This window comes from Hypanus sabinus, chromosome 10 (genome assembly GCF_030144855.1).
Source record: "Hypanus sabinus isolate sHypSab1 chromosome 10, sHypSab1.hap1, whole genome shotgun sequence".
In the NCBI taxonomy this organism is placed as follows: Eukaryota; Metazoa; Chordata; class Chondrichthyes; order Myliobatiformes; family Dasyatidae; genus Hypanus; species Hypanus sabinus.
Genome location: NC_082715.1, coordinates 132,460,948 through 132,482,989, shown reverse-complemented (window position 1 = coordinate 132,482,989; position 22,042 = coordinate 132,460,948). Strand labels below are relative to the sequence as shown.

The window sequence follows — 22,042 nt, the reverse complement described above, 5'->3', positions numbered from 1 at the left end:
GGCACAAAGTGTTGGGCCTGCCACCAAGTGCAACGTAAATAATAAAACCGCGTGCTTTTGTCCGGCGTGGTCTCGCCACAGATGGCGCTGCCTGCGCTACGCACAGTGACACCTGGTGGCCACCCAGTGAACTACGTCTCCTGGTTTCATCCGAGCCGTCGGAAAACCGGTGGTCCACTCCGCGCATTAAAATGCACGCTTCTCCAGTCATCCCAGCTATTACTTCGCTCCACCTTCTGACCTGGCGCTCTGGTTCCCATCCTCTCGCCCGAACACCGCCCCCCAGGATGTAGGATCCCCATCCAGCTTCAGGTACAACTCGTCCCTTTCGTTCAGGACTCCCTGCCCCAGAAGAGGTTCCAATAACCCAGGAACCTTGTTGCAAGGACATTGATAATGAATTTACTTTGTGAACTCTCTTTCCCTCAGATGCTGGCTCGAAGACATATATTTTCTGTTTTTATAACTAGATACATGATACAGAAATACGGGTTTCTAGCACGCCGCCAAATGGTTCACGATCTACTAACTTGGACTAAGTTATGTGTTCGGGGGCGCTGCGCTCCTGACATAAACACAATGGCAAGCACCAACGGACTTCTTCCTGTGCAGAAGCCGGAGACCCGAGAGTTTGCACCCGGAAGTTAATGTGGCTCTTCATTGCTGCAGAGTGCTCGTCCCGGCAGAGAAGGTAAGTAAGTGTGTTTCACGGTTAGATTCTCAAATCTGATGCCCGCTCTGCTCCTGTTGCCCGAGTCAGTGGCGACTTGCTGAAACCGCCGGTCCGTCTCCTTCTCTTGCTTGTTCCGTTTGCCCAGGACAACCTACAGATTTACAGGGACGCCGCCGAGAGATGGCCGTCTGGCGCCGTGTCGCTGCTCAGGGTGGAGGCTCTCCGCTCGTTCTGTTTTCTTCAAAGGATGGAGATGTAATATGAAAACAGATGAGCGCTGGAGATATGCGGCAGGTCAGGCCGCGGTTGCGGGAGGGAGAGCCAACTAACATTTCTTGTTCAAAGACACTTGGTCAGAGTCGGGAAGGAGTCAAAAAAAAGAGGGTTGAACTGCGGGGAGTGTTGGAGGTGGTCACTGAAATGGAGGCAGAAATTAGAGTTCTGCGCGCTTTGAGTTTATTTCCAGGTTTTTAAGGTGAGTTGGCTTCCCGTCTTTGTTTCACATTTACCAGCCTGGCTTGCTGTGCTTTTCTGGTGAATTCATTCGAACCATAGGATTCCGTTTAACCCAGTGTGCCCATGGCAACCACAGATACAGTTTAGTTTTATTCTTCGGCAATCCTTTCAGGATTGTTGACTCTGTGTTCTGAGGCTGTTGATGTGGGAATTACAAACTCTTCCACAGACACATAGAGATGGCCGATGATGTGGGAAGTTTGTAAGGAGGCCTAACCCCAAGGTCTCTGCACAATGCTTGGGTGAATATTTTAGGATCCCTAGCGTACAAAATTATGAACTGGGACTATGGGGCGCTAGTTTTCCAAAACCAAAACGTCCCAATTCAGCATCATTTAAAAATGAAAATTGAACTGTTCAGCACAGAAATGAGCCATTTCAGCCAACGCTGTGATGCCTGTCTGCGCTAATCTTGGCCCATCTCCCTCACTGCCGTGCCTATCCAAATACAGGTTAATAACCCTAATCTGAACTTCAAAACCCAAAATCCTTCCAAATCCAAATGCCTTTTGAACGCTGACATGACTTCACAAATGGAAAATTCCACAAGGCACTGGGATGGGTTCCAAGGCAACTGTTTGTGATGCCCAGGTCGCTCGCTGCACCACAGGCAGTTACGAGAAGTGACCTCACACACGTAAGGAACAAAAGTTAATGAAAAATAGAAAAAATAACTACAAAAAATGAAACATGAAGATCTGGATCGTGTATTGTCAATGTCGGAGTTAATCTGTGGTGCTTCATGGTATGAGGGTCATGAAACAATGATCTGTCACTGACTGAAAATTCTAAGACTGTAAAATTGTAAAATTGTAAGACTGCTTACCGTTAGCACATAAATTCAGAGTCAGAAATAATGACAAGCAGAAGTCTTTTTCATTATATATTCCAAAATCCAAACACACTCAGGACAAATCATTTCACATAAGGGGTACCCAACCTGTACCTGCCCAAATGACAGGTGTGCTTGCCCTAATTTACACCAAGTCCTATTCACCCTTGACTCCTGTATTCTCTGACCTGCTCTGGCACTTTACTGAGGAAATCTCGAATGTTTCTGAATCGCAGGTGACCTTGATGACACTTCATTCCAACATAAGAAATGCAGGAGAACGCTTGAGAAAGAAATCAGGAAGGCTACAACAAGGCATGAAGTTGAAGGTGAAGGAGAATCCTAAGGGATTCTACAGATTTGTTAAGAGCAAAAGGTCAGCAAGGGACAAAATTGGTCCTGTAAAGATCAGACTGGTGATCGATGTGTGAAGCTAAAAGACATGGGGAGACCTTAATTGTATTGCTTCTGAACTTACTCAGGGACCGACACAGAGTCCACAGAAGTGGGGCAAAATGGTGGCAACTTCATCGACCCTATACGTATTAATGAAAAGGAAGTGTCTGCCGTGCTCAGGCAGAACTGGGGGGGGGGGGGTAAATTTCCAGGCCCAGACAAGGTCTTCCCTCTGACCTTTCAGGAGGCAGGTACAGAAATTGCCAGGTCCCTAGCTGAGATGTTTAAATCATCCTTAGCAACAGGAAATGTACCAGAGGATTGGGGGATGTCTAATGTTGACCTGCTGTTTGAGAAAGGCTCTAAACACATACCGGGAAATTATGGGTTGGTGAGTGTGACATTGGTTGTGGGAAAATTATTGGAAGGTATTCTGAGGGACTGGATATATAAGTATTGGATAGACATGGACTGGTTAAGGGTAGTCAACATGGCTTTGTGTGTGGTAGGTCAGTTCTAATCAATCTTACAGAGTTTTTCAAGAAAGTTGCCAGGAAAGTAGATGAAGGCAAGGTAGAAGATACTGTGTGCATGGACTTTAGCAAGGCATTTGACAAGGCCCTGCACGGGAGGCTGGTCCAAAAGGCTCAGTCACTCGGTATTCAGAATGAGGTAGTAAATTGGATGGGACATCGGCTTTGTGGGAGAAGCCAGAGAGTGGTAGGAGAGGGTTGCCTCTCTGACTGGAGGCCTGTGACTAGTGTTGGGTCCATTGCTGTTTGTTAAATGTATCAACAATCTGCATGATAATGTGGTTAACCGGATCAGCAAGTTTGCAGATGACGCCAAGATTGGGAGTGCAGTGGACAGCAAAGTAGGCTGTTGCGGCCTGCAGCAGGATCTGGATCAGCTGGAAAAATGGCTGAAGTGATTTAAATCAAACAAGCGTGAGGTGTTGAACTTTAGTAGGACCGATCGCAGGATAGGTCGCACACAGTGAGGCACGGAAGAGAGCTGCAGAAGAAAGGGCTTTGGGAATATAGGCCCATCGTTCATTGAAAGTGGAGTCACAAGGTGGATTGCTTCGTTAAAAATTGCTTTGGCACATTGGCCTTCGTAGATCGAAGTGTTGAGTGCAGGAGTTGGGATGTTGTGTTGAAGTTGTGTAAGACATCGGTGAGGCTGTATTGTGTGCAGTTTTGGTCACCTACCTACGGGAAAGATGTAAATGAGGTTGCAAGAGTACAACGAAAATTTGCAAGGATGTTGCTGGATCTGGAGGACCTGAGTTAAAAGGAGAGAAAGACTTTATTGCTTATTAAGGGTCCATTTGGTGCTGTATGTTTCTATGGCTCTATGCTTATGTGAGGGTTCCATTTCATCTCTCCATTCCTCTCTTGCTTTTATTGCTTAGAACCTAGAAGACTGAGAGGAGATTTGACAGAGGTATACAACATTATGAGGGGTATAGATAGGGTAAATGCCAGCAGGCTTTTTCTACTGAAGTGCAGCTGGAGGTCATGGGTTAAGGGTTAAAGGTGAAAAGTTTTAAGAGGAAAGTTCTTCACAGAGGGTTGTGAGAGTGTGGGACAAGCAGCCAGCACAGGTGGTGCAGGAGAGCTTGATTTCAGCATTTAAGTGAAGGTTGGATAGGTACATAGATGGTAGGGGGTATGGAGGGCTATGGTCCCAATGCAGGTTGGTGGGTGCAGGCAGTTTAAGTGGTTTTGTCATGGACTAGATGGGCCAAAGGGCCCATTTGATGCTGTATGTTTCTATGGCTCTATGCTTATGTAAGGGTTCCATTTCATCTCTTCATTCCTCTCTTGCAATTGCTTAGCTGCCTTTGATTTTCTTCCTGACTGTAGCGGACGGAGCCTTTAATGCTCTCACTCTCCCGCTGGGCAGGGCAAGAACAAAATTCCCCAAGTCCTTTGCTTTCCATCCCCACCAGCCTTTGCATTCAGTGGATAATCCTTTCCAATTTCCACCTGCACCAACATGATTCCAAATCCAGACATTTATTTCAGGCCCTGCACTTTCATCGTTTCAAAGGGATTGCTCCTCCATCACTTCCCACCCATCACTCCCCATTCAACCACTGGAGATGCAACACTTGACTTTTTAATGGTCCCCAATAGTCTGTCCAGGTGAAGCAGTGATTCACACGAACATCTTCCTATCTAGTCTATTGTATTTGGGCGTCACACTGTGGCCTCATCTACTCTTGGAGAAACCAAACAGCATTTGAATGATCACCTTGCAGAGTAGCTACACTCATTCTGTAGGAGTGACCCTGGACTTTTCAAAATTCAAAACACATTATCAAAGAATGTGTAGTGTTCTCGCTTGGGTGTAACGGAACGCCGAGCTAAACACCGAGTTAAACCTTTGTCAATAACGACAGGATCACAGTAAGATTAACCTACTGTTCACTCTTCCACATTGACGTATGGTGAAAACTGTTGATAAAACAATACAAGATTTGTACAGCGTTTGTTTCCTTCTTGATATTACAATTACGTCGTAAATACTTGCAAAAGTAAAACTACAACAACTACATTACATTGAAGTGCAGCATACAGTCAGAATCTACCTACGCCATTGACTGCTTTAAATACACTTCAACGCAAACTATCCACAACTCTTTAACAAACAAAAACATAAACATTATCGACCGTCGTTACTTTTAACAGGATCGGTGTTAACATTTTAATTCAACGCATCGATTATCTCATAACTCACAGCGTTGCTTTCACAATGTTCCTGGTGCGTAGAGAGAAAACTTTGCTGCTCGCGCTCGCACATGTATCTTCCCCCCACCTTCCCGTTTCTCCAAACCGGTATTTTCCCACAGGACACGGCGAAACCGGATGTGACGTCATCGCATGCCGCGATATCTCACAGACAACTTTAAACAATCCTAACTTTAACTAGAATGCTAACAAACGAATTACTAAGCGAAAATATTATAAACTAAATAACTCACCTTGCAGAGTAGCTACACTCATTCTGTAGGAGTGACCCTGAACTTTTCAAAGATTCAAAACACATTATCAAAGAATGTGTAAAATAAGTACCTTGAAATTTGTCTGCTTATAGACAGCCTCAAAGCAAGCAACTCGAATAACCAATTTAAAAATCCAACAAAAAAACCATCAAGCTGTGTGAAGAGAAAGAGAGAGAAGGGGGGAAAAAATCACTTTGTGTAAAACAATAGAATCAAAACAACAGCATTCCCAAACAGACTAAGTCCCAGATTCGCTCCTGGAACAGCCAGAGTAGGCCCAAAGCCATTTTCTGGTTGTTTGACATTTTGATTCACCAACCCGCTCCCAATCTGGCCTCCCCGTCAGCACCTCCTGCACTGTTTATGATGCGGTCTAACACAGGCGTGAGGGGCAATCTCTCATTCTTCCGTGTGCAAGCGTTGCAGTTTGCTGGCTTCATTTGAGAAAAAATTGCCAACTTTACATAATGCTCCCTTTCTTTCTGTCCAATCTCGCCAGTTCTTTTCCAGCAGTCTTATCGCTAACACATTACTAGAAAAAGCGTAATCTAATCTTAACTGCTGCTGGACAGCCGTGTTAGGCCACCTAGTTTCATTGTAGCAGCGCTATTCCCTTTGCTGTACCCATCTCATTTCTGGTAGCTAAAGCACTTTGTTTCTCAATTCTGATAGTGTTTCTCTTTCCACAAGAGGTGCCTGAACTGTTTAGTGTTTCCAGCGTTTTCTGTTTCAGGTCTCCATTATCTACAGGTTGAGATTTTTAAAACAATATGGTTATCTGTTAAGTTAATTATTTCCCGATCGGTGGGGGGGGGTGGGGGTGTGAATGTTGATTTCTGTCACTGAGGTGGTTCTGGGAATTGCTGTAGGTCGTTGTAATCCTAACAGACGACACGAACATACAACAAAAAAATGTTTTTGTGAAGAACTCTACAGTAAATTATTTTATAAGTGGGTGACTAGAAATTGTATCTCATACCTGGAACCTGCACACCAGCTTCATATTTGAGTCACAAAGTTATACGACATAGAAGCAGGCTTTTCGACCCAACTGCTCCATGTATACATCTTAAATGTTGCTAATGTAGTACCTGTGGTGCCTCATAATAAGTTGCATTACTTGCCCATTGTACTGAATGCCACAGTACTAGGTACAGGAGTGTGTGTAATAAAGTGGCCACAGAAGTGTATCCGGTGTTGACCTCTGCTGCCCTAGCCTGTCCACTTCAAGGTTCAACATGTTGTGCATTCAGAGACGCTCTTCCGCACACCACCATTGTAACATGTGGTTATTGTGTTCCTGTCAGCTTGAACCAGTCTGTCCATTCTCCTCTGACCTCACTCATTTAGACCTTAAGATATGGGAGCAGAATTAGGCCATTTGGCCCATCGAGTCTGCTCTGCCATTTCATCATGCCTGATCCAATTTTCCTCTCAGCCCCAATCTCCCGCCTTCTGCCCCCATATCCCTTCATGCCCCGACTAATCAAATATCTATCAACCTCTGCCTTAAAGACTTGGCGTCTGTGACAACGAATTCCACAGATTCACCACCTTCTGGCTGAAGAAATCCCTCCTTGTGCCCGTTCTAAAATACTCTCCCACCATAGGAAACATCCTCTCCACATCGACTCTTTCAAGGCCTTTCACCATTCGATAGGTGTTGTGACCAACTGCTGCTGCTCACTGGGTGTCTTTTTGTTTTTCACACCATCCTCTGTAAACTCTTAAGAGACCGTTGTGTGTGAAAATCCCAGAGAATGAGCAGTTTCTGACTTGCTCGAACCATCCCATCTGGCACAATCATTCATTCCACGGTCAAGGTTACTCAGATCTCATTTCTCCCCCGTTCTGATGTTCAGTCTGAACGGCAACTGGACCTCTTGACCATGTCCCAACGCCCTTGTGCGTTGAGTTGCTGCCACATGATTGGCAGGTTAGATATTTGCATTAACGAGCCAGTGTACCTAATGAAGTGGCCACTGAGTGTATTGTGTATTTAACCAAAGATGTAAAAGTCAAGGCTGGAAATCTGTTCAGTGTTGGATTTGGATCAGGATCTCTTTATTTTTTGCTGGGATTTATCGCCAAGTGGAAGTCTGACCCGGTCAGTTTCTACTGCTGCTGAACTCGGGATACTGGTTATGCCTGGGTGTGGCAACTTGGAATCCACACCAGGTCAGAGGTGATGCTGGATTGGAGGCCCCGCTGATTTTACTGGCAAAGATAGCGAGAAAATATCAGAGAGCGTGTTTCTTACTAAGAATCGGTTTTGCTTGAGGTTAATTTTTGAAAATATTTCTTTTTCTGTAATTAACATCTTTAATTGCAGGCATTAATCTTAATGGTTAAAAATATTAGAATTTCAGTCGTTGAAGGAGCTCCACCATCAGCTTTGACGGAGCTCAAGAGGCAGGGCTGACACACTCCGCTCCTTTGGGCCCCCTCGGTACGTATACCCGTAACTGAACTTCGGTATGCACAGGGCCGGCAAGACAAACCATCCTCATGTATAGACTTGGATGGAAATTCTGGGCAGAGCACTAAATTCAGCATGAAGTAGCCCATTATTTTCTATCAAGTTAAACCACCATTTTTGGTCACCATTTATTGAGAAGAGTACGGCACGGGTACAGAAGCCTTGGCCCGTGGCGTCTGTGCTAAGCTTGATGCTGAATTACACTAAATCGCGTGCTGGTACGTGATCTATACCCTTCCATTCCCTGCATATTCGTGCATCTATCGAAAAGCCTTGACTGCAGGGTTCCCCAACCTTCCACAGACTCCTACCATTAATCAGGGGGCTTGTGGACCTCAGGTTGGGTATCCCAGCCCCTGGCAATCCATTCTAGGCACCTTCCACTCTGTATATAAAGAAAAAAAATTACCCTGGACGTCTCCTTTAAACTTGTCCCCTCTATCCTAAACTGCATGAGTTCCAGTTTTGACATTTCTGCCCAGGGAGAAAGGTTCTGGTTGTCTAGCCGGTCTTATGATTTTAACGACAGTCAGCTCTCCCCTCAGCCTCCAGCACTCCGGAGAAGGCAAGTTTGTGCGACTTCTCCGTGTAGCACATGCTCGTCTGACCAGCCTGCTCTGCACCCTCTGCAAACCCTTCCTGTCCTTCCTGCGACAGGGGATGTTGGAACGTTGGTTTCTCTCCTGTGAGTGGCAGTGTGGCGCTGCTGGGTCAGTGCAGAGCCAGCGAAGACTGTCGGTGATTGTTCAAAATGCAATGAGCCTCACACTGGAGCCTCTCCCGGTACAGATGTAGCATTACACCATTTAAAAAGCCAGCACTTCTTGCCAATCCTCGCTTTCTTTCAGATGAAGGAAAATCAGAGGCATGAAAATTATTTTTAAAAGAATCCTTTATTTTTGAGCATAGTAACTTTTAGAAGGTTTCTGTTGAATCTCAGACTGCGTTCCCTAATATTTGTCTCCATTCCACTCGAAGTCTCAGGAGGAGGAGAAGATGGCAGCGCGACGCAGCGCATGTGGCCTCTCTGGAGAATGGATATCCGTTACGTGTTAAGTAGGGGATCCGTGCACAATTCTGATTTGATGGAGACAGACGTGAGAGCGTGGAGGAACATCTGGAGAAACTTCTGGAATGCCTGCTTCGCTGCCGCTGCTACTGTGCGGTCCGGAATCTCCGGAGGAGAAAGCCTCCGAGACCTCGGCTTTGCTCATTTCGGCGGACGGGACGAGGTCGAAGGCGCTTGGGAGGCTGAATCGGAGGGGCTGGTTGGAGGCTCGAAGTTTTTGGACGGACTCAGAGTCTGCTGTCGTCAGGTGCTTCCGAGGCATTAATTGTCAGTGCCTGGAAGTTTACGGCAGGGAGAATTTCTCCTGTTTGCTGCCTGATATCGGGACGATTGGAGTCGACCGGGACTTGAGACTTTTTAAACAGCGTCCATGGTCTGCGTCTATCGAATTACGGTATTGCTTTGCACTGCTGTAACTATATGCTATAATTATGTGGTTTTGTCAGTGGGAGTCTTCGTTAGTCCTTTTCTTTATTTTGTGGTATCACTCGGAGGAACATTGTATCATTTCTTAATGCATGCATGCATTTCTAAATGACAATAAACGAGGACTGAGTGTCCTTATAATCTTAAAAAAAAGTCTGTGTGCAGCCGCCTTCTCGTTCAGATCGTATTGCTGCCCTATCGGAAAGGCTTTACTGTACTTACCTAATATCCTTTGACTTTGCCTCAACTGCCCTACCGATGAGACTCTTATTTGTACTACTTTCATTTATTCTCCTTTCTTCAGTGTCCTCGCTTGTTCTTTTCTGAACTTGAGGTAATCTAAAACTTTCTGCCCTTCTCCTAACTTGTGACTAGTTCCATTCATCAATAACACAGGGCAGCAAATTTCTTTCAAAGTGTTGGTTCTCTAGAAATGCTTTTTCTTGTTTACGATACACTGCTTGAAGCTGAATACAAATATAATTTCAGATTGCTTGTATCACGCAGGAATTTGGAGAAACAAATTAACTTTCATAGAGTATAATGCATTTAGTTGCATAACAGTGCTGAGCACTTTGCGATAGTTGAACGAAGCTAAAATGTGTTTTGTTGATTACTTTCACTTGTACTCAGTGTCTGGGGCTTCTCTTAAGTACCCAACAATAATCAGCCAGCATTGATGGATTCCAATTGCCCTGATACCATTTCTCCATGACCACAATGTCCTGGCGAAACCTTTCACCATGCTCGTCACTGACAGCGCCAAGATTTGCAGGGAAGAAGTCTAAATGGGAATGCAGAAAATGAATCTTTAGTGAGATGTTGCACTTCATCGTTTTGTATGCTTGAAGCATGTTGTCAACCAGCTGCACGTGGTTCAGTGCTCTGTAGCTGCCAAAAAAAATTTCAACAACATCCCTTGAATGCCCTCCATGCAATTTTCTCCAGTCCCACTAGAAGTTCTTTGAATTGTCTGTCATTGATGACCTGTTTGATTTGTGGACCAACAAAAAATATTTCCTTAATCTTGGCATCAATTATACTGACCTAAATTATGAATTGAAATGACAAACAGAGGCGATTTCAAAAAAAAAAAGGTGCCTGATAGGGAAATTTCATGGCGATTTCCATGATCAGTAGCCCAAAATCCATAAGATACACCCAAAAGTACTCAGGAAGCAAAATATTTGTTGTCCAAGGTAGTTACTTGCTGACGTACAATCAAGTATGATTTACAATAATTAAATTCCCACTGAATTTTCCTATCTCTGTCACCCCCTTCTGTGCAGTTACTATCATATAATTTCTGGCTTTATTGATCATTCCCAGCTTTAATTATGATGATGTCAATAATGATGTCTGGGCTTTTAGTTTGGTATTCGTACTCCTCTCAAGGTGACACAGGAACTTAACTGTTTGATCAAGCTTTTCATCACTTGCTGTCATGTCTCGTGAAGCCCAGTGCCAAATTTAATTCAATTACACTGTGCTACTATAATGTTTTTCTCTGAGACGTCGAGCACAGTTGAAGTGGATGAGAACGAGGGCGGGTCTTTGGCGTCATCTGCCTGCATTCCTCTCCCTCCTGCTAGCTGCGGCCAGAGGAAAGCGCAGGAGCCTCGTGATCCGTGTTGCAAGGATTGATTGGAGAGGCTGTGGACCTGTTTTGGGGGATGTTGGGGTTGCATGTGTTCCTGGATTCTGATTACTCCTTGTGTGAGGGGTTCAGTCCGGGTGTTCGACGCAGTCTGGGGCTCTCAGCAAGGATTGCTTTTTTGCAGTGGGTTAGCAGTGTGACACGGAACTGAACTAAACTGAATACTACTGGGCTCCTGATTTGATGTCTGATATTCTACGTGTTATAGAACATAGAAATCTACAGCACATTACAGGCCCTTTGGCCCACCATGTTGTGCCGACCATACAACCTACTTTAGAAACTGCCTAGAATTACCCTACCACATAGCCCTCCATTTTTCTAAGCTCTGACTATCCATATGATCTTCTTTTAAACCTCTATCAGGTCACCTCTCACCCTCTGTCACTCCGAGGACAAAAGGCCGAGTTCACTCAACCTGTTCTCATAAGGCATGCTCCCCAATCCAGGCAACATCCTTGTAAATCTCCTCTGCACCCTTTCTATAGTTTCCACACCCTTCCTGTAGTGAGGCAACCAGAACTGAGCACAGTACTCCAAGTGGGGTCTGGCCAAGGTCTTGTATAGCTGTGACCACTTGCCGTTTGCGCAGTTTGTCCTTTTTTTCGCGCCTGGAGTGTTCGATGTTTTCTTAAGCGCACTCCGTGGTGTTTCTTTGTTCTGTGGCTGTTTGTGGGGGGGGTGGGGGATGAAGCTCGGAGTTCTATTCTGTATACATGCTTGGGTAATAAATGCATTTTGAATCCGAATCTTTGAAAATGGAAGTCGGCATGTTCTTCTTGTGAGCCCAGAAGGGTGAACTTGCTCCCCATCAGTACGACGAGTGAACGTGTGGAAAGTCTGTAAAGTAGTCGGTACTATATTCACAGGCCAACATGGCTCCCCTCGCCCCGGATCACTGAGAACAGTTGTAGGACGCTGCCCTTGCTAAAACAGTGTGAACAATAGCCATTTCTGATGTGAGTAAAATCACATGTACTACTGATTTTTTTAAAAGTTTAAGTTTTATTACTACTTTTATTGAAAGGGTCTTATAAATAATATAAGCATTTGAGTGCTCTATATTTATTCTGGAAATCCAAGTGCTATGCCAGTAACCAATGCTGCATATGACTCTCCTTAACTAATTAAGTATTCATCGGTTTTTATCTCTCTCAAATTAAGGGTTTCCAGCAAGTTGTCGTTGGACTGGAGTGAGGAGTCCCTCAGTCCTTTTGCTGAAATAGTTGTGGAGTGGGGTAACCGGCCTGAGTCTCTATAGTCTCTCAACAGCCCAGCCTCTGAGGTGTGAGCCATGGGGGCCAGTGATCGTTTCCATCCCGAGTTCTATTTATTTTTCAGAAATGGGTCTGGAGTCATCTTGGCCAAGTGGGCCATCTAGTAATATAGGTCAGTTATTTGAAAGCGGTTGAGTGGGCAGTCTTAGAATTCATAATTTAAAATGGATTTGGAAATGTGCTGATGATTTGAACTCCAGCATCAAATACAAGTTGTATGTCACTGTGCCTTTCATATTTTTGAAAGCGCGAATTGGGTTGTTGATATTTCCCAAGTTTTTCTCCTTCCAGTCTGCTTACTTATTTCTGAGGGGATTTCGGTGATTAGCACAACGCTTTAAAGTACCAGCAACCTGGGTTCAATTCCCGCCACTGCCTGTAAGGAGTGACCGCGTGGGTTTCTTCCGGGTGCTCTGGTTTCCTCTCTTAAACGTACGGTTGGTAGGTTAATTGGTCAGCAAGTTGTCCCGTGATTAGGGTTAAATTGGGGGGGTTGCTGGGCAGCACGTAGGGCCTGGCACGCGCTGTGTCTTGATAATAAATGAATACTTTGGGCTGGTTTACTTTCCCAGCAGCTGCGGAGGGGACCTGACCCAGGCAACGTTGCTTCTCTGAATGCACCCAATCATCCTGTTTCCAGTTTCCCTGGCAAGAGATAAGAGCCGCCTTTTACTGCTGCCCCGTCGTGCCTTTGCAGACTCTCCACTCCCGTGTGGGAGGGTGCCACACCCAGTAGAGAGCAGCTCAATGCCGACATCAGGTCCTGTATGAGTGCAGTCTGCACACTCCTCCCGCCGTGACCCTTTGGGCTTTCCTCGGGTGCTCTCGTTTCATCCCCTGTCTCAAAGATGTGCGGGTTGTTAGGTTGTTTAGCCTTTCGTTTTGCCCCTGGTATGTAAATAGAACGGGGTGACAGACAGTAAAATGGGATTCATGTATTTTAAGCAGTGCCTAGTAGTCAGCACAGTCTTGTCTCTGAGCTTATGGCTCAATGATCATTATCACAGTTCTCACTGGGTAGGAGGTACAGAAGGATGAAGTTCCACACCATCAAGTTCAGGAACAGGAACTTCAATCAAGGATTCCCAAACCTTTTTATGCCATAGGCCCCTACCATTAACCGAGGGTTCTGTAGAGCCCAGGTTGGGAACCCCTGATCAGCCATTTGGTTCTTGAGCCAATCAGTACGAGTCTAACCACTTCCTCAGTATAGTAACATTATGATAACTTTGCATACAATGGACCTTCTTCAGTTCCATTTGTGCTCGTTCTTCTATGCTTTTGTCTGATTTGTGTGGTGGAGAGGATATCGACTGGCTGTATCACAGCCTGGTACGGAAACACCAATGCCCTTGAATGGAGATCCTATATAAAGTAGGAGATATAGCCCAGTCCATCACAGGTAAAGCCCTCCCAACCATTGAGCAATCTACACAGAGCGCTGTCACAGAAAAGCACCCATCACCAGGGACCCCCACCACCCAGGTCGTGCTCTTTTCTCGTTGCTGCCATCAGGAAGAAGGTACAAGATCTTCAGGACTCACACCACCAGGTTCAGGAATGGTTATTACCCCTGAAGCCATCAGCTCCTGAACCAAAGGGGATAACTTCACTCAACTTCACTTGCCCCATCACTGAAATGTTCCCACAACCCATGGAGTCACTTTCAAGGACTCTTCATCTCACATTCTTAATGTTTATTGCTTATTTATTAATTATTAGGTTTTCCTTTCCTTTTGTATTTTGCACAGTTTGTTCATCCTGTTAGTGAGGTATTTTGTTGATTCTATTATGGTTATTGGATTTATTGACTGTGCCCACAGGTAAATGAATCTCAGGGTTGTATATGGTGACGCATACAGTACTGTGCAAAAGTCTTTGGCACATATATTTAGCTAGAGTGCCTGAGACTTTTGCACAGTACTGTAGTAATTTTATGTATTTTTGTACTGCTGCCACAAAATATCAAGTTTCATGACATGTAAGTGATGATAAACCTGATTCTGATGTGGATTTTGGTCTCTATTGTGAACTAGGAGTGGGAAGGGAGCAGGGAGAAGGGAATCAAGGTTGGGGGAAGGGAGCAGGAAGCACCAGAAGGACATTCTGTAATGATCAATAAAACAATTGTTTGAAATCAATTGACCTTGCCTTGTGTCTCACACCCCTCCCACGGCAACCCACATTAGAACAAGTGTATATATGCACTTGTGCATAAGACAATTGAGTTTCATTTTTTGACCTTATTAATGTAGATTGGCTTACTGATAACCCCGCCAAAGGATTTACTTTTTGATTTAATCTTTTTCAGGCAATATGAACAAATTAATCTTCCCAGCTCGTATCCTAAAGAGTTTAAGCACCAATGCTGTATTCTGGAGGAAGTATGCATCGCGTGAATTGGGCAGAGCAAAAGCTGTGCCAGCAATCTGTGCCCATTTCACTCTGAATTTAAACACTGTTGAGCAGAGATGCGAAAGACAGCAGGTGCTATCCGTGCTCCGGCAGAAGCCTCTCGTTATATTCGTAAGGCACAAAGGCTCAAAGAAGCGGAACAGGAAAATGGTACAACAGGAGCTGGAGGAGGATGAGGAGAGTGACGATCCTGAGAAAAGCGATTATGAGACTGAATCGGAGGAAGAGGAAGACGACGGCATGCAGCCTAAAACTTACAAGGACCTCGAGAAAGTAGTGGCATCTTTCAGGTTTGACCTCATCATGAAAGCTGGTCTGGACATGGCCAGGAAGTAAGTGTAGAGTCTTTGGCCTGTTACAGACAAGCTGCCTGTAAGGAGTTCGTACGTCCTCCCCGTGACCGCGTGGGTTTCCTCCGAGTGCTCTGGTTTCCTCCCACAGTCCAAAGACGCACCGGTTGGTAGGATAATTGGTGATTGTAAACTGTGCTGTGTGATTAGGCTAGGGGTAAATCGGGGGGGGGCGGTTGCCGGGCTGCAAATCTCAATAAACAAGATGGGTCTGTAACAGAGTACTCTCCATATTCTCATAATTAACCCACTGTCTTCCCTCCAAAGACGTCAAAGTTTAGTTGCATCTTTTATTTATACTTAGCTGTAAGCATGTAATTGTGTTGAGCATTCTGCTGTTCCACACTGTCATTTCTCAGCATTCACATGGCAACAGCTTCATCCTGAGCCAAGCTGATGCGCTCGAACAATATCACGATTCTATTTCTTTAGTAAGGGGGATGTGTAAAGGTGTCCATGTTGTTTGTATACTGTATTTAAGATAGATACTTCTGTTTATTTTGTAATATGATTGTAACTAGCTAGTGGGGTGTATCATATTCTAATTCATGTATAGTCTTAAGCAACTTTATTGGTAATTAATGATGGTGTGTCCTAGTGTCCTCTTCGCCCTCAGTATGAGAGAGAGAGAGAGAGAGAGAGAGAGAGAGAGAGTGAGTGGTTGGCAGGATTTCACACTGGACAAGAATAAACACAGAGCTTTTATTGTGTTGTCTTGTCGATATCATTTCATAAATATTAGCAGTTTTCACTATTTTCACTCATTTTTGTAAGTTTGGTTTTAGACGCACAAATAAACACCCTGGCACTAAAGTGCTAAGCAAACCCAGCCATTTTTTCCCCTTTGTTTCTAAGAAGCTTCCATCTTTTTTCAATGCTTCAGTGCAAATTCTGGGTTAATTCTGTGGAGATGTGGCACAGAGCTTAGTGTGCATTTATTCATTCCACATCTGCCAGCTCATTTGTTTTATTTTGTAAAACATATAACAAAATCCGACCCACCCGTAGGCCGTGCTGCCACCTGGGCCTTCAAGTCTGCTCTGCCATTTATCAGGATCATCGCTGATTTCCACCTCGAAGCTGTCTCCCTGCTCCATTGCCATGTCCCCATTTCCCTTCAACATCTATCAGTCCCTTACTTGTCTGAACTTGGCGACTGAGCCTTCACAGATTTTAAGCACAGGGAATTCCAAGGCGGCACAGTAGTGCAAAATTGCTTTAAACTCACATGTTAAATTCCCAAAGGTACCAAATCCAGTTGTTCAAGGTGTTCATCATACCAGGGCCAGAAAGATTATTCCTACTGTACTAAATATTTTCAGGCTTATATTCCATTTTCCTCAGGTAAAGCCAGTTGCAGGTCAGTGCAAGGATGTTGCCATCTTGACCTGCACCAACCAGCTGTGGTTTCTCACTGACAAAATCCTCCTGAGATTGTGAAGTTATGAACGGTGCCAAGTAGCATTTTCACATGTTTAATTGAAGGGGATATTATTCCTTTATTAGATATTCCAGACCCATTTTCCATTCTTTCTAACTTAACTGTTTTTGTTTTCAGACAGCAACACTTATTTATTCAGGTGGTTGGTCTACAATTTATTTAAGAATTTTCGACTTAATGCTTTTCACTTCCGTAATTGTTGGCTGTTTTCTCCACAAAACGGGTGGTTATCTAATTGCTGCCCTCATGCCAACACCTTCTACCATCACTCCAATGGTCACTGGTCATCCTCGGGTTAAATCACTCCATCACTGGCTAGAACGTGCCTTACCCATAACGTTTGCAACTCTCTCTTTTCTCATTTGTGGGCGTCGCCGGCTAAGCCAGCATTTATTGCCCATCCCTAGCTGCCCTTCAGAAGGTGGTGATGAGTTGCCTTCTTGAGCCACTGCAGCCCCTGATGTGTAGGTACACCCACAGTGCTGTTAGGGAGGGAATTCCATGATTTTGATAATGAAGGAACGACGATATGTTTCCAAGTCAGGATGGTGAGTGCCTTGAAGGAGGATTTCACAGACAAGGAGTTTTAACCGTCCATTTAGTGACTGCCCATCACTTCACCTTATTACAGACATTCCCTTGGTTCCACCCATTGCCCTCCCCAACCTTTTCTGTTACTTAGACTAACTTGCTTTCTCTCTTCCTCAGCTCTGATGAAGAATCTTCAACCTGCAGTGTTAACTGGTTTCTCTTTCCACAGATGAGGTTTGGCTGGCCAAGTTCTTCCAACTTTTCTGTCCTGGTTCAGGTTCCAGTATCTACAGGTTTGTTTTCCAGAGCAGTCTGTTCAGTCAATTTCCAGTCCCTCAACCCAGACTGTTCAGTTTCTCCACCGTAGGCGCACAACATGTGCCATTACTTGATCGTGCTACTCTTGACGCCAATGTACGAACTCCTTTCAGGCAGCGTTGGGAATCGAATCTGTACTGTGAAGCACTGTGCTAACCACCACGCTGCTGTGATGCCCTGCTTGACTCTGACTCTAATATGACCTCGTGCTTTATTCCGCAGTAAAGTGGAAGATGCCTTCTATGGCAACAAGCTGAGGCTGAATGGAGAAAGGTTGCAGAAAAAGAGTAAAATGGTGGGTTTTATGTTTTCACTCTACTTCAAATGCACGCAGTCATCTGATTGCTGTCTACACATTTATGTCTTTAGTCAGTGGAAGGGAGAGCTTACATCTTCTGCAAAACTTATCTTCCTTGTCGGTTATACTGTACTCGGCCACCAAGTGTTTCGGTTTTGGGCCTGTTCCCTGGAGTTCTTCCTGAACCGTTAGACAAAACAGCAATTCCGTTTCCCTTCACTGCACTTCCACCCCACCCCACCGCTGATCTTTGTCGTTATCCGTACTAAGGGTTACAGTGCAGCTACACGGTGATCTTTTATGCAATCCAGGCCGCTGTGTAGTGGAGCCAGGAGGTAAACCAGATTTACCTCTCGGGTATCTGGAAAATGTGTCTACCTTGAGACAGTAAGTATATCTGAGGCTGTTTTCATCTTGTCTAAAATGGGCAAGAAGGTTCAGTCGTTTGGCATTCAAGATGAGGTAGTAAATTGGATTAGACATTGGCTTTGTGGGAGAAGCCAGAGAGTGGCAGTAGATGGTTCTGGAAGCCCGTGACTGGTGGAGTACCACAGGGATCAGTGCTGGGTCCATTGTTGTTTTGTCATATATGTCAACAATCTGGATGATAATGTGGTAAACTGGATCAGCAGATTTGTGGATGATACCCAGATTAGGGGTGTAGTGCACAGCGAGGAAGACTAGCAAATCTTGCAGAGGAATCTGGGCCAGCTGTAAAAATGGGCTGAAAAATAACAGGTGGAATCTGCGGCTAAATCTATGCTGCAAAGCCAGTCAAAACAAATGAGAATTTTGTGGGAAAAGATTTCACATGCTGGAAATCTGAAACAAAAACAGAAAGTGGTGGAAATGTTCAGCTATCTGGCAGTATCTATTAAAGGGAAAGCTCATTGATACATCAGATGAAAGGCCCTTCCTCAGAGTAAGTGGGAACTGTTTGATCTGAGCAACAGAGTGGGCAGAGAGAGCAATGGTATACCAGGACAATGTGAATACTAGGGTGTGATGGTCGACAGCCCAAGAAATGAAGATTTAAGCTTGTCTATCTGTGTAATGGGCCGGCTGATGGTGTAGTGGCATCAGCACTGGACTTCAGTGCAGATGGTCCTGAGTTCAAACCCAGCCCGGGCAGCAGCAGTGTCTGCACAGAAAAATGGCCTGGCCATCTACTTCTGTATCTTGTCATGAAAACCCTATGGTCCATGAAGTCACGAAGACTTAACACTTAATCTGTGTCATGCGTTGCTAACAGTGAGAAGTCAGGGAGATGCTGGCAGAATATACAAGTGGAAGAAAACAATGGAGAGGATTGGTCAGCCCTAATCCAATGAGACAAGAAGTACAAGTTACCTGAAGCTGCAGAACTCAATATTGAGTCCTGTAGGCTGCAGTGTGCCCAGATGAAAAATGAAGGGGTACTCATCAAGCTTAAACAGGGCAGGAAGCCACAGATAGACAAGGCAGAGCTTGCTAAGCACATCCCGGTACTCGAGACTAGACAGCATCACCGACAGTATTGGCCGCATGTTATACAGGATGTTAACTGCCAGTACAAAAGCTGTCCATCATTTCACATAATTTCTGTTTGGCCCTTTGCCCTTCCCCACTTTGTCCACTGCAGAGTTCGATTTGCTTCCTCTCTTCCTCAATGCTGATGATTTTTTTTTTAAATCTGAGAAGTTAGATGTCCCTCTTTCCACATATACTGCTGAGTTTTGCCAGCATTTTCGGTTTTTACTTGACCTTCAGAATGAGAACCTTGTAGGCTAAGATTTTAGGCGGCATATTTTTCTCTCAATGCTGCAGGAACTGGAGGGGCACAGTTATGAGGAAGGATTGAATAGGTTAGAACTTTACTCTCTGGAACGTAGAAATGAGGAATACAAAATTATGAGGGACAGAGAGGGGAAAAATCTTGCTTGCGTTTATCCTATCTGAGGCTGGGTGAGACTGCAACTAGATATCAGAGGCTGAGGATGAAAGGTGAAAAGTTTAGGGGGAACATGACCCCTCATCTTTACTGCGACGGTGGTGAGAGTGTGGAACGAGCAGCCAGCACAAGTGGTGGATGTGAATGTTATTTGGAGCATAAACCTAGAAGGGAGGGATAAAGGAAACTCTGTTAGAATTTCCTGATACGTAGTAACAGAGGATATCTGAGGGCTTTCTGCTGATCTTCAGACAGACCAACATGATTTCTTACGCTTTGGATGTCAGAAGTGATGTAAGTTTTCGAGCGGCTGAACTGGCTTTGGATCTGAGGGTGTTTTGTGTTTCTCCCGTGTTTTGCAGGTGAAGGTGGGTGATGTCCTCGATCTCATTATTGGGGATGATAAAGAAGAGGAAGTGGCCACCGTGATGAGGGTGGTGCTTCGAAACGTTGCTGAGGAAATGACAGACACTGACAAATACAGGGTAACTCTGAGACGCTGGAAAAGTCTAAAGCTGCCCAGAGCAGAAGTGTTCAAGTAAGGCAGTTCTGCTCTTGGCCCTTCGCTTGTGGCATGCGAGTCACCAGTTTCAGGAATTGGGCGTGAGAACTTCTATTTTCTAAAATTTCTCTGTGGCAACATGAGGTGTTGGTGACTGTTTGCATTTCTATAAACGTGCCCAGAGTCGTCATGAAAGTGCAACATAATGTGAGTTTTATACGTCACTTCACGTGAAGAGCGTTCCCCAGAGCTTCCTGAGGGGATATAGGAGCAAGCGGAGGATTTGGTAGTGGCAGTCGAGAGCTGAATGAAGGAAAAGGAGACTTTGACAAGAGACTCTGTGGAGAGAGCAAGGCAGGGTTTGTTACAGAAATCAAGTCTGTATGGGAGATGAGTTCAAAAGTTCAGCCTCGGTGATGGTGGGGGGGGATGGAGAAACAGCAAGGATAACTAAGAAGATACAAAATTTGAGTCTGGGGGAAAACTCTCCCAGCATTCTAGAACCCAAGAAGTTTGTAGACTTCAATGAGATCTCTCACTCCACTTAACTTGAGATAATACAGATCTGACCTAATTGCTCTCTCCACATACTGCAAGCCAGAGCCAATCTGATGGTTCTTTGAAATATTCAATTGGTAGTTACATCTTTTTTAATGGAAGGAGACTAAAACTGTGCACAACATTCCTGATGTGGTCTCATTAGGATTGCAATCGAGTATTCTTACTCAAATCCTCCAATAATAAAGATTTAACATACTATTTGTGTTTCTGGTGGTTTATTATATCTTGCCCGTTGGTTTTCGATGATTTGTGTACAAGGGTGTATACTTCCTTTGTGCAGTCTTTCACCATTTATAAAAACTGCTCTGTTTTGCACACCAAAGTGGATGACTTCACATCTTTCCACACTACAAATGCCGTGTTTTCACCCTTGCATTCAATATTTGTATCTCCCGGAAGCCTCGTTCCAACCTCAAACCCTGTTTATAATCCCAGCTGTTATCATCAGCAAAGTTGGGAAAGTGACATCAGAATCAAGTTTAATATCACTGGCATATGTTGTGAAATGTGTTGTTAAGCAGCGGCAGTACATTGCAATACTTAATTAAAAAATAAATTACAGTAAGAATGTGTGTGTGTGTGTGTGTGTATAAAATGAGAGAGATGTATATCTATATGTAGATAGATATATGTAAAAAGTTAAATAAGTAGTTCAAAAAGAGAGGGAAAAGGTGGTGAGGTCATGTTCATGGGTTCATTGTCCATTCAGGATTCTGATGGGAGATAGGAGAAGCTGTTCCTGAATCATTGATTGTCTTCAGGCTCCTGTACCTACTTCCTGATGGCAGCAATGAGAAGAGGGCATGTCCTGCGTGATGGGGGTCCTTGATGATGGACACCGCCTTTTTAAGGCATCATCATGAAGGACCCGCATCACCGAGGACACGCCCTCGCTGTCATCAGGGAGGAGGCACAGGAGCCTGAAGGCATTGGGTGGTCTCGGCTAAATCGCTGATACAGATTGTGAACGCTGATCTTTGCATCGCCCCATCAGTCAGAGCCAGCCAGCCTGGGGAGATAAAATCAGCTCGTACCTACCTACATTCTATTTGCTAACAAATCCTCAGTCCAAATCAGTACATGTCAGCAATCCTGTGTACGCTATATCGACCTTTCCAGAAACCCAAACCAAGCTCAATGGCTCCCCTTCATGCTGCTGCTAGTCACTGCCTTGATCTTCAGGGATCTCGGGTCAATCCGAGGTGTTCTGATATTCCACCCTTGGATGGAATTGACGAGTGATCTGCAGTGGTGAAGAAATAAGATTTACAGAGTAATTATATCATGTAATTGGGAGTGGGGGGAAATGGCGGGGAGCTATGGTCTGGGTGCAGATCGATGGAACTAGGCAGTTTTAAATA

General features: G+C 44.7%; 1 protein-coding gene across 7 annotated transcripts; it reads left to right on the top strand.

Annotated features, from left to right (window-relative positions):
* Window positions 1–162: 162 nt before the first annotated feature.
* mtres1 (mitochondrial transcription rescue factor 1) lies at window positions 163–21,214 on the top strand. 7 transcript variants are annotated; one of them, XM_059983010.1, is made up of 5 exons: window positions 163–312; window positions 430–691; window positions 14,647–15,082; window positions 17,613–17,685; window positions 19,981–21,213. In XM_059983010.1, exons 3-5 carry the CDS (start codon window positions 14,652–14,654, stop codon window positions 20,158–20,160), a joined length of 684 nt encoding a protein of 227 aa, XP_059838993.1. In that variant the 5' UTR covers window positions 163–312; window positions 430–691; window positions 14,647–14,651; the 3' UTR covers window positions 20,161–21,213. The 7 variants fall into 7 exon arrangements, with proteins under 7 accessions (XP_059838993.1, XP_059838995.1, XP_059838992.1 ...); XM_059983009.1 differs by having other exon boundaries at window positions 172–312; window positions 471–691; XM_059983012.1 differs by lacking the exon at window positions 430–691 and having other exon boundaries at window positions 19,981–21,214.
* The last annotated feature ends 828 nt before the right edge of the window (window positions 21,215–22,042 follow it).